At 43.8% G+C, this 12693-nt stretch overlaps 1 protein-coding gene across 1 annotated transcript; it reads left to right on the plus strand.

Moving 5' to 3' along the window:
* Positions 1–806: 806 nt before the first annotated feature.
* LOC118357877 (dorsalin-1-like) lies at positions 807–6724 on the plus strand. The gene is given in 3 exon segments (XM_035735188.2): positions 807–1296; positions 5374–5418; positions 5421–6724. Coding segments are annotated over 3 exon segments (912 nt in total). The 5' UTR covers positions 807–887; the 3' UTR covers positions 5879–6724.
* Positions 6725–12693: the final 5969 nt, after the last annotated feature.

Genomic DNA, 12693 nt, shown 5'->3' on the forward strand with positions numbered 1-12693 from the left:
CTGATTTATGAAATAATACAACTTCTGTCATAAAATGAAAATGAAATGCAGGATTATGTGTTGTGCTGTTCTCATCAACTGATCTTAATCTGTTTGTTTTATGCAGATTTACTGATGTCCAACAAATCTTTTTCCCGTACCCATTACATCTCACACCTCATTAAAATTACATTAAATTGGGAAGGTTGCGACATAGCCTGTCGCATTCATAAACATCAACAAACCCTTTACGGATTTGTAAACAAGAACTGGTCAATGGAGCAAAGTCCTGTGTCTGCAGATCCACAATTTACAAAACAAATAAACAATATCATCCCTGCTGACCCCCCAAAATATTGCTTTCACAAGGAAGGGGCTAATGTTTACAAAATCGTCATTAAGGAAGTAGTGAGATAACACACACACAAAATGCTTACCATATCATAGATAAGGGACAGAAAGAAAGAGCGTGTGTGTGAGAGTGAGAGTGAGAGTGAGAGAGAGAGAGAGAAGAGAGAGAGAGAGAGAGAGAGAGAGATGCCTCTTTGGTAAACAACATCAAAAGGTGTGCATGAGGATAAAGGGTGTGACATCTAGAATAAAAGCAGTTTATCTGGGTTCCAAGCCACACACAGAGAGAGAAACACACAGAGAGAGGAACACACAGAGAGCGCGACAGAACACAGACCTCCACACGGATCAGCTCCAAGGTTCAACAGCACATTTTAAGTCACCAGAGACCCGACAACCACCCGGATCAGCAAGAGAAAAACACGGTTGCTGTTTCTCACCCTTCATCAAGCTGAATGTGGACCATTGGATTAACACGTGTGATAGATGTAATTCTGTTCAATTGCAAACAACCTTGGATCGTCCCTGTGGACACAACAACAGTACCACTCCTCTCCATGGCGGAAACTGGGCTCCCCAAGTTGGAAGCTACCTTTATCACCCGGATCCTCTTCCCCCTGCTCTTCTTGCTGCTCCTGATGTGGCCCCTGTCTGGGCAAGGCAGCCCCATCTCCCTTGCCCCAGAGAGGCATCACCCTGCTCCCGGGCTGAGGGACAGCCACAGGGGAGTCATAGACCCATCTCTGTTGGAGCAGGACAATGATGTGGACATGCAGAGCCTGCTGGTGAATCTGAGAGGCCAGTTTCTCCGGACCTTCAACCTGTCTGGCCTGGGCCCTCCTGCCCAGCCGCCTGGCAGTGCCCGTGTGGAGCCTCCTGAGTACATGATGGAGTTGTACAACCGCTTCGCCAATGACCGCACCGCCATGCCCACCGCCAACATCATCCGCAGCTTCAAGAATGAAGGTAGAGGACCGCTGTACTGTATTGGGTATCCATATCCGGTACTTAGTTCAAATTATGCTAGATGGTGCTCTTTCATTTGAAGTAAAAAATAATTATTGTGCTGTAAGCCCTTTATCCCTTTATAATGAAAGTATTATTATCACAACTGTTCATCAAAAATGTATTACGTATCCAAATTGACCTGTATTAGGTCAACACATGCATGCATAGAGTAAAAACAATGAAGGATAAATATTTTCAATAAGATTTGTAATACATTTGACTTATTTTTACAAATACTGTAGCACCTTAAATATTTGAGTGTTTTTTAATTATTTGGTTGAGAATACCCCTAAAAGTTTAATGTGAATTTCTCATAATTTTTTTTTTTTAAATACAATTACAGTTGAAGTCAGAAGTTTACATACACCTTAGCCAAATACATTTAAACTCTGTTTTTCACAATTAATCTTAGTAAAAATTCCCTGTTTTAGGGATAACCACTTTATTTTAAGAATGTGAAATCTCAGAATAATAGTAGAGAGAATGATGATTTCAGCTTTTATTTCTTTCATCACATTCCCAGTGGGTCAGAAGTTTACATACACTCAATTAGTATTTGGTAGTATTGCCTGTAAATTGTTTAACTTGGGTCAAACGTTTCGGGTAGCCTTCCACAAGCTTCCAACAATAATTTGGGTGCATTTTGGCCCATTCCTCCTGACAGAGCTGGTGTAACTGAGTCAGGTTTGTAGGCCTCCTTGCTCCCACACGCTTTTTCAGTTCTGCCCACCAATTGTCTATAGGATTGAGGTCAGGGCTTTGTGATGGCGACTCCAATACCTTGACCTTGTTGTCCTTAAGCCATTTTGCCACAACTTTGGAGGTATGCTTGGGGTCATTGTTCATTTGCAAGACCAATTTGCGACCAAGCTTTAACTTCCTGATGTCTTGAGATGTTGCTTCAATATATCCACATAATTTTACTGCCTCATGATGCCATCTATTTTGTGAAGTGCACCAGTCTCTCCTGCAGCAAAGCACCCCCACCTCATGATGCTGCCACCCCTGTGCTTCATGGTTGGGATGGTGTTCTTCGGCTTGCAAGAGTCCCCCTTTTCCTCCAAACATAACGACAGTCATCATGGCCAAACAGTTTTATTTTTGATTCATCAGACCAGAGGACATTTCTCCAAAACATGCAATCTTTGTCCCCATGTGCAGTTGCAAACCATAGTCTGGCTTTTTTTATGACGGTTTTGGAGCAGTGGCTTCTTCCTTGCTGAGCGGCCTTTCAGGTTATGTCGATATAGGATTCGTTTTACTGTGGATATAGATACTTTTGTACCTGTTTCCTCCAGCATCTTCTCAAGGTCCTTTGCTGTTGTTCTGGTGGATTGATTTGCACTTTCGCACCAAAGTACGTTCATATCTAGGAGACAGAATGCATCTCCTTCCTGAGCGGTATGACGGCTGCGTGGTCCCATGGTGTTTATACTTGCGTACTATTGTTTGCACAGATGAACGTGGTACCTTCAGGCATTTGGAAATTGCTCCCAAGGATGAACCAGACTTGTGGAGGTCCACAATTTTCTTTCTGAGGTCTTGGCTGAATTCTTTTGATTTTCCCATGATGTCAAGCAAAGAGGCACTGAGTTTGAAGGTAGGCCTTGAAAAACATCCACAGGTACACCTCCAATTGACTCAAATTATGTCAATTAGCCTATCAGAAGCTTCGAAAGACTTCCGGCGCCGACAGAGATGGCCGCCTCGCTTCGCGTTCCTAGGAAACTATGCAGTATTTTGTTTTTTTTACATGTTATTTCTTACATTGGTACCCCAGGTAATCTTAGGTTTCATTACATACAGTCGGGAAGAACTACTGAATTTAAGAGCAACGTCAACTCACCATCAGTATGACCAGTATGACCAGAATATGACTTTCGCCACCCAGGACAACGGAATGGATCCCAGCCTGCGACCCAAAACAACAACGTCATAAAAGAGGCAAACTAAGCAGTCTTCTGGTCAGGCTACAGAGACGGGCACATCGGGCACCACTCCCTAGCATACTACTCGCCAATGTCCTGTCTCTTGACAACAAGGTTGACGAAATCCGAGCAAGGGTAGCATTCCAGAGAGACATCAGAGACTGTAACGTTCTTTGCTTCACGGAAACATGGCTCACTTGAGAGACGCTAACGGAATCGGTGAAGCCAGCTGGTTTCTTCACGCTTCGCGCCGACAGAAACAAGATGAGGTGCGGGGGCGTATGCCTTATGATTAACGAGACGATGATTAACGAGACGTGGTGTGATCACAACAACATACAAAAACTCAAGTCCTTCTGTTCACCTGACTTAGAATTCTTCACAATCAAATGTCGACCGCGTTATCTACCAAGGGAATTCTCTTTGATTATAATCACATAATCATATTCCCCCCCAAGCAGACACATCGATGGCCCTGAACAAACTTTATTTGACTCTTTGCAACCTGGAAACCACATATCCTGAGGCTGCATTCATTAGAGCTGGGGATTTTAACAAGGCTAATCTGAAAACAAGACTCCCTAAATTGTATCAGCATATCGATTGCGCAACCAGGTCTGGTAAAACCTTGGATCATTGCTATTCTAACTTCCATGAATCCCCCCCCACGCCCTCCTTTCGAAAAAGCTGACCACGACTTGCTCCCTGCCTACAGACAGAAACTAAAACAAGAAGCTCCCGCGCTCAGGTCTGTTCAACGCTGGTCCGACCAATCTAATTCCACGCTCCAAGACTGCTTCCATCACGTGGATTGGGATATGTTCCGCATTGCTTCCAACAACAACATTGACGAACACGATGATTTGGTGAGCGAGTTCATTAGAAAGTGCATTGACAATGTCGTTCCCATAGCAACGATTAAAACATTCCCAAACAGAAACCGTGGATTGATGGCAGCATTCGCGTGAAACTGAAAGCACAAACCACTGCTATAAACCAGGGCAAGGTGACCGGAAACCGAATACAAACAGTGTAGCTATTCCCTTCGCAAGGCAATCAAACAAGCTAAGCGTCAGTATAGAGACAAAGTAGAGTCACAATTCAACAGCTCAGACACAAGAGGTATGTGGCAGGGTCTACAGTCAATCACAGATTACAAAAAGAAAACCAGCCCAGTCACGGACCAGGATGTCTTGCTCCCAGGCAGACTAAATAACTTTTTTGCCCGCTTTGAGGACAATACAGTGCCACTGACATGGCCCGCAACCAAAACCTGCTGACTCTCCTTCACTGCAGCCGATGTGAGTAAAACATTTAAACGTGTTAACCCTCGCAAGGCTGCAGGCCCAGACGGTATCCCCAGCCGCATCCTCAGAGCATGCGCAGACCAGCTGGCTGGTGTGTTTACGGACATATTCAATCAATCCTTATCCCAGTCTGCTGTTCCCACATGCTTCAAGAGGGCCACCCTTGTCCCTGTTCCCAAGAAAGCTAAGGTAACTGAGCTAAACGACTACCGCCCCGCCCCGTAGCACTCACTTCCGTCATCATGAAGTGCTTTGAGAGACTAGTCAAGGACCATATCACCTCCACCCTACCTGACACCCTAGACACACCTCCAATTTGCTTACCGCCCAAATAGGTCCACAGACGACGCAATCTCAACCACACTTAGTAACTTAGTGTATGCAAACTTCTGACCCACTGGAATTGTGATACAATGAATTATAAGTTAAATAATCTGTCTGTAAACAATTGTTGGGAAAATTACTTGTGTCATGCTCAAAGTAGATGTCCTAACCGACTTGCCAAAACTATAGTTTGTTAACAAGACATTTGTGGAGTGGTTGAAAAACAAGTGTAACCTAGGTGTATGTAAACTTCCGACTTCAACTGTACATATCCATTCAACTTGATCTAGTTCAATGTTGAATGGGATGTTACTGTAAAGCTGCAATTGCCTCTCAGAAGTGTGTTGGACAAAATCTTGGCTCCTGCTGTACTTCCAATTCTGCATGAAGTGTAGTACAATGGTGGTCTATTCAAAGCATCAACAAGGAGAACTACTGATGAACAGCCTTTGTCTCTGTGTATTCCTCTCCTGCAGACTCACCTCCCTGCAGTTTGGGTACTGGAGGGGTGAGACAACACCCCTGCTCTTCAAGGTACCGTTCCCCCAACATGAGCGCATCACCGCCGCAGAGCTGCGTCTCTACACCCTGGTTCAGACCGACCGCAACCTCTACGTCGGGGTCGACCGTAAGGTGACCATCTATGAGCTGGAGCAGCAGAATGGAACAGGGGAGGACAACAGAACAGGAGAGGACAACAGAACAGGGGAGGACAACAGAACAGGGGAGGACAACAGAACAGAGGAGGACAACAGAACAGGGGAGGACAACAGAACAGGGGAGGACAACAGAACAGAGGAGGACAACAGAACAGGGGAGGACAACAGAACAGGGCAGGACAACAGAACAGGGGAGGACAACAGAACAGAGGAGGACAACAGAACAGGGGAGGACAACAGAACAGGGGAGGACAACAGAACAGGGGAGGACAACAGAACAGGGGAGGACAACAGAACAGGGGAGGACAACAGAACAGGTTGAGGACAACAGGGGAGGACAACAGAACAGGGGAGGACAACAGTGGCCAGTAGGCCACTAACACTAATCCACACTTCATTTACCTGTCTCTCTAACAGTAACAGCAACAGGCTTCTCAAGAGGAAGCAAAAACCTGACTGGACTGGACTTCTGCTAGGGGCCTGCCCTCATCCTCACCCCCACCACCTCCCCCTGGCACTTGGGCTGAGGTCAGAGGTTAGGGTGGACTGGGTTATCTGAGTTCTCACCCACCATCCCACATTGTCCTCAGAGAGTTAGTCACATGACATGTGAGCCATTCTCTCCCACTACTCTGCACCGAAAAGGAGGTGTTGGCACTGAGAAACGTGCTCCGCCACTCACGACTGGGGGGTCTGTCAACATTCCATGGTTACTAATAGAAACATGAAAAGATAAACAGCATGCTCGACTCCACTTGTATAAACTTAGACCGGGTGTTGAGCCATTGTACTGTATGTACAAAACAATAGGACAGCACTCCAATGAACTCCTATGAACTCCAGCACTCCTATTTTTGTTCTACTAACGTTAATAGAAACAGACTCTACTTATACTCTTAGAAAAAAGGGTTCCGAAAGGGTTCCTCGGCTGTCCCCATAGGAGTACCCTTTTGGTTCAGGTAGAACTCTTTTTGGTTCCAAGTAGAACCCTTTTGGGTTCCATGTAGAACCTTCTGTGGAAAGGGTTTTACATGGAACCCGAAAGGATTCTATCTGGAACCAAATAGGTTATTTAAAGGGTCCTCCTATTGGGACAGCTGAAGAACCCTTCTAGGTTCTAGATAGCATCTTTTTTTCTAAGAGTGTAGCATAACTCACTGTCCTACATATACCCCCATGTGCCCCCACCATCACCACCCTGAAAACCCTCTCTGTCCCTTCACCTCTACTACCCCCATCCCTCTCCCCCCGGCCCTGCCATCCTTCACGTCTAAGGAAAAGATTTACCTGCATTTGGCCTGTTATCATGAACAGGCTGAGAATGAGAGGAGGGGGGTGGCACCTCGTGTCTCCTCCCCTCCTCTGTGAGTTTTAAGGAGTCCTTGTGTGGGGTCCTCTCTTGTTGTTCTGTGTTCTTCGAATACAAATGTAATACAGTTCTCTGCTGCTTGATAATGTGAAAGCCTATTTATTGATTAATTTATTTATGTAAAATTGTATAACATGGATATGCATACAGAGGGTGAACATACAGCACATACTCTGACCATATTGTAGAAAACAGCCTTAATTTATAGATATTTTGTGAATATTATATTTTGTTACCTGTTGTTCTGGTTGCTTTGTGAATCCTATTGTAAAATACTGAAGCAGCAAAACTGCAGTCTTAGCGTGCATAAATAATTATATTTTCATACAATGAATAGTTTAAAAAAATACTATTGAATATAAATGATCATAACATCTTCATCAGGAATCATAATCCATTTCCCCCTTGGCCTGACAACTATGAACATAATGCAACACTTTAGAAAGGGGGCTCTCAGGACTAGGAAGCAGAACTCTGGTTGGGACAGTTGGTTGGGACAGTTGCGTACCACAGTATCAGCTCACAGGCCATAGTTTACACATGTCACACAAACACAGAACCATGGGAAACTGACTGGAAGCCCAGCTAATGAACACAATGGATGGTCTGCCTGTCGCTCGCTATGACAAACTGCAGATGCAGACAGCTGCTCTGGATGGAAAACCTGTCCTTCAAAGCTTTTTTGTACGCTTCAAAAAATGGAGAGAAAATGAACTATTAACATGGTTCCTCTGCTTCCAATGCTCTTCCTGATGGACTTATATCAACAGCAGCAGCGGTGTCAAGGCATCTTATTATCATGTAATATCATTTTCATGTACCAACACACATAGTGGATGTAATAAAAATAATGTGCTCCAAAATGTTGTGTACAGATGCATGACTCTTGCAGTTGTGATATAATGACTTGGTGTAGAAGCACTTGTCGTAGGCCAAGAACATTTACCTAAGGTTGTGGTGTTGCCTTCACAGATTTGATAATCACTTTGAAGCCATAAGCATTTTTAAGAAAGCTATAGACTCTGGACTTGATGTAGCAGTAGGTCGACTGTACCCAGCGAAACAGTACCCAGTACACTGACACAGTGCAAGGGCCAGTTGACTGTATGCCAGTCTGTGTAGGCATGGTGTCTCCCTCTCTAAGAGGGCTAGTGTCACCCATGTCAACACACTGAGGAGGGACACATGCAGGGAAGCCGAAACATGGAGGAGATATTGGCTTTCCCAAGCAGCATTCTTTAAACTGCCAGGAGCCAAACATATAGCTAGTTTAAACCCTGTGATTGTCACGCCTTGGTCATTGTATTTTGTGTTTTCGTTATATATTTGGTCAGGCCAGGGTTTTGTAGGCATTGGGATTGCGGCTGAGTAGGGGTGTAGCATAGGTTTGGCTGCCTGAGGCGGTTCTCAATCAGAGTCAGGTGATTCTCGTTGTCTCTGATTGGGAACCGTATTTAGGTAGCCGGGGTTTCACTGTGTATTTCGTGGGTGATTGTTCCTGTCTCTGTGTAGTGTTCACCAGATAGGCTGTAATTAGGGTTTCACGTTCCGTTTGTTGTTTTTGTATTTATTAAGTTATTTCATGTATCGTCATTTGTTTCATTAAAGACATGAGTAACCACCACGCTGCATTTCGGTCCGACTCTCTTTCGACAAATGAAGAACGCCGTTACAGTGATAACACAAAAACATAACAGAGTATATAAGGACATGGTCCTACATGAATGCAGCCTCCGCTAAAGTGGGAACATTTCCTTTAAATTTCCTTTCCTTGATGTGGATTGATTCAGAAATTCAGTCACAATGAAAATGTTAATAAAAAACTACCACAACAGAAATACAAATAGCACTAGCTACATGAATAGTCTGGAAGCAGTTCACGCCACCCAGAAAAACATTTCTGACTACGAGTTATGATATAGTAAGTCATAATTATTAGATAGTAAATTATTATTATGAGATTGTAATTCTGAATCATGGACAGTCCTGCAGGTTGACCCCTTTTAAAGGAACAATCTGGAATTCAAACATTAATAAATAATTATCCTGGATATTTTACTTGGTAAACAGCTGAGGAATGGAGATCAAAATTATAGTTTTAACTGTGTTTTGAAGCTATGCAGTGTTTGTTTATAATTACATTGTCTACAAACAATGGAATAAAACAAGCTTATATTTGGGGTCTGGTGGGTACGACAGTGAATCTAATAAGCTCAGGAGGCATTTATAAGTTATATTCTTCAAGAATCATTCATTTAAAGTAAAAAGAATGGATGTAGCAACTAAGGTTTCTAGATTGAAATAGAAAAACAATCTGTGATATCATATTTCTAAGTTACATTCTTCAAGAATCAACGACTATATATGAATAATTTATATAAAAGTCCAAAAATGGATGTACCAATCACAGATTGCCCCTTTAATGGATTGAATTGAATGAATGAATGAATGAAATCAGATGTCAACCAGATGTCATCAAACAGGCACCAACTCACATCAACAAAACTCTCCAATGCATTAAAATGGAACAATATCAACACAAACTCTCGCTCGCTCTCTCACATAGACATGCAAACACACACACACACACACACACACACACACACACACACACACACACACACACACACACACACACACACACACACACACACACACACACACACACACACACACACACACACACACACACACACACACAGACACACACACACACACAACACATTTATAATTCACCATCTCATATTTTCTGACTTATTATCTCTTAACTCGTAGTCAGATTTTCTTCTTTGTTTGTGGAAATGTGCTTCCATAGAACAGAGCCCTTATGCAAGATGTGTAATATTAATGAAAGGATCAGTTCAACAATACACATAACACTTGACAAAACATGCCTCCACCAATCAAATACATGCATAAACAGCTCATTAACTGCAAAATATGAGAAGTTAAGTAACATCGACACACTTTTCTTGAAGAGTCCTACACCATAGAACTACATGTCTGAGTTATTCACAACCACAGACACAGCTCTTTAAAATCACCATACTAATGACAAGTGCATTGCGATATTTTGGCAAGAAGAAAATAGGAAACTATGGGATCAGTGACCTCTGTTGTCTCGTGTTAGATGAAAGCAGAGGCCGTCTATATATGACTGCAGACAAGAGGGCAAGGACCCAAACCAATTACTGGACGACTGGATGTCAACATGCTAGCATGCTAGCCTCGGTGTAGGAGCTCACTAATTTAATATTTACAGAAACCACTGAAAAGAGGAGTCTGGCCACTGTCAACTAATGCCCAAGTCTAGGAAGCATGTTGAAATAGGTAGTCTTTAATGGTTGTGCTGACAATATCTCATGAATATGGTTTCTATGGCTACTGCTCGTGCTACAGAATGACACGATTCTCAAAACATGCAGTGTATGACCTATCAATTGACTATCATAAAAAATAGATTCTTTCTCTTTGTGTAAGGGTTCATGTGCCAGATTTATGAAAACAAGTTTTTTTCTGGATGTGAAACACACTTAGGCATAATTGTGCAATTGTTATGTTTAAGTAATAAACTAGTTTGTCTAAGCTAGAAAATGTGTTTTGATTTGTCATCCTGCCCTGCCTTTTCTCTGATGTGGGACAGCTCCCATCCCATCCCTCCCTCTAGATCCCCCAGGCCCATATCTCAATAGCAACCCAGGTCCTTACCCAGATCCCCCTCATCCTGCACTGCAGCTGGACAACAAGACATAATATAGACCTAAACTTTAGTCTGTAATTGTATGTCTACTCTGTCAGTTGTGCAAGGGTGTGTTTGTGGGTGTTCTTTCCAGCTGTGATTTTGTGTAATTATCTATCCATGCTCGTAGGAATAGTACAAGGGAGAAAAGGAGAGAGAATAAATAATAGACACACAGATAAAGAAGAACAGAGAGGTTTAGTAGAAGAGAGAGAGGCAGAGCGAGACAGAGCAAGATGGAGAGATGAGAAAAGAGAGATGAGAGAGACAGAGATACAGAGAGAGACCGAGCAAGCGAGAGAAAGGGGGAGGGTGCTGTGAGATGTAAGGAATCATTGAACGTGAGTATTTACACGGGAGGAAACCTCCTAATTGCCTGTAATGAGGACAGGGGGATGTGTGGCTTATGGTCAACGATGATGCTCTCCATTCAGCCAGCTCTCTGCCCCGCAGCCCCACTGATCAGGGAGATACAGTAGTTGGCACACTTGTGGGAGGCCAATTGTCCTGAGGAAGTTGTGCTGAGGTCATGTTGACATGTGGACTAGCTGTGTGGTGAAGAGCTAGGTGTGTGCCTGCATCCTCCAGGGATGGCCCTCGGGCCTGTCTTCCCCTTTCAACCCCCACCAATGTTAATCACAGCTAGGGCGAGCCACACGTCGCCAGGAATAAACACTACTGTTCTGTATTGTACCTCAGGCAGCAGCAGATCATTCAGGAGCTCTAGTGGATACACAAAGACGTCTGTGGAGTGTAATGACGTTAGGGATGTCTGAAACTATCTGTACATTTCCACGCTCTGCACAAAGACATCAAATCAAGCTTTATTTGTCACATAGTGTGTAGACCTCACCGTGAAATAAGCCCTTAACCAACAGTGTAGTTCAAGAAAGAGTTTAGAAAATATTGACCAAATAAGCTAAAGTAAAAGTATAAAATGTAACACAATAAAATAATAATATATAGGCTATATGCTGGGGGAAAAGTTTAGTCAAGGTCATTTGTACATGTAGGTAAGGGTGAAGTGACTATGCATAGATAATAAACAGCCATTAACATCAGTGTACAAAACAAATGGACGGGGGGGTGGGTGTTAATGTAAATAGTCTGGTGGCCATTTTATTAATTATTCAGCAGTCTTATAGCTTGGGGGTAGAAGCTGTTAAGGAGCCTTTTGGTCCTAGACTTGGCACTCCAATACCGCTTGCCATGCGGTAGCAGATTAAACGTTTTTTTGACTTGGGTGACTGGAGTCTCTGACAATTCTTTGGGCTTTCCTCTGACACCGCCTAGTATATAGGTCCTGGATGGCAGGAAGCTTGGCCCCAGTGTTGTACTGGGCTGTATGCACTACCCTCTGTAGCGCCTTACGGTCAGATGCTGAGCAATTGCTATACCAGGCGGTGATGCAACCGGTGAGGATGCTCTTGATGGTGCAGCTGTAGAACTTTTTGAGGATCTGGGGACCCATGCCAAATCTTTTCAGTCTCCTGAAGGGGAAAAGGTGTTGTTGTGCCCTCTTAACGACTGTCTTGGTGTGTTTGGACCATGATAGTTTGTTGGTGATGTGGACACCAAGGAACTTGAAAATCTCGACCCACTCCACTACAGCCCCGTTGATGTTAATGGGGGCCTGTTTGGCCCACCTTTTCCTGTAGTCCACGATCAGCTCCTTTATCTTGCTCACATTGAGGGAGAGGTTGTTGTCCTGGCACCACACTGCTAGGTCTCTCTCGGTTGAGGATCACCGTGGCAGACATGTTGTTGCCTACTCTTACCACCTGGGGGCGGTCCATCAGGAAGTCTGGGATCCAGTTGCAGAGGGAAGTGTTTAGTTCCAGGGTCCTTAGCTTAGTGATGAGCTTTTTGGGCAATATGGTGTTTTTAACGCTGAGCTGTAGCCAATGAACAGCATTCTCACTTTTGTCCATGTGGGAAAGTGCAGTGTGGAGTGCGATTGAGATTGCGTCATCTGTGGATCTGTTGGGGCAGTATGCAAATTGGAGTGGGTCTAGGGTATCCGGGAGGA

Source organism: Oncorhynchus keta, chromosome 25, assembly GCF_023373465.1.
Source record: "Oncorhynchus keta strain PuntledgeMale-10-30-2019 chromosome 25, Oket_V2, whole genome shotgun sequence".
NCBI lineage: Eukaryota > Metazoa > Chordata > Actinopteri > Salmoniformes > Salmonidae > Oncorhynchus > Oncorhynchus keta.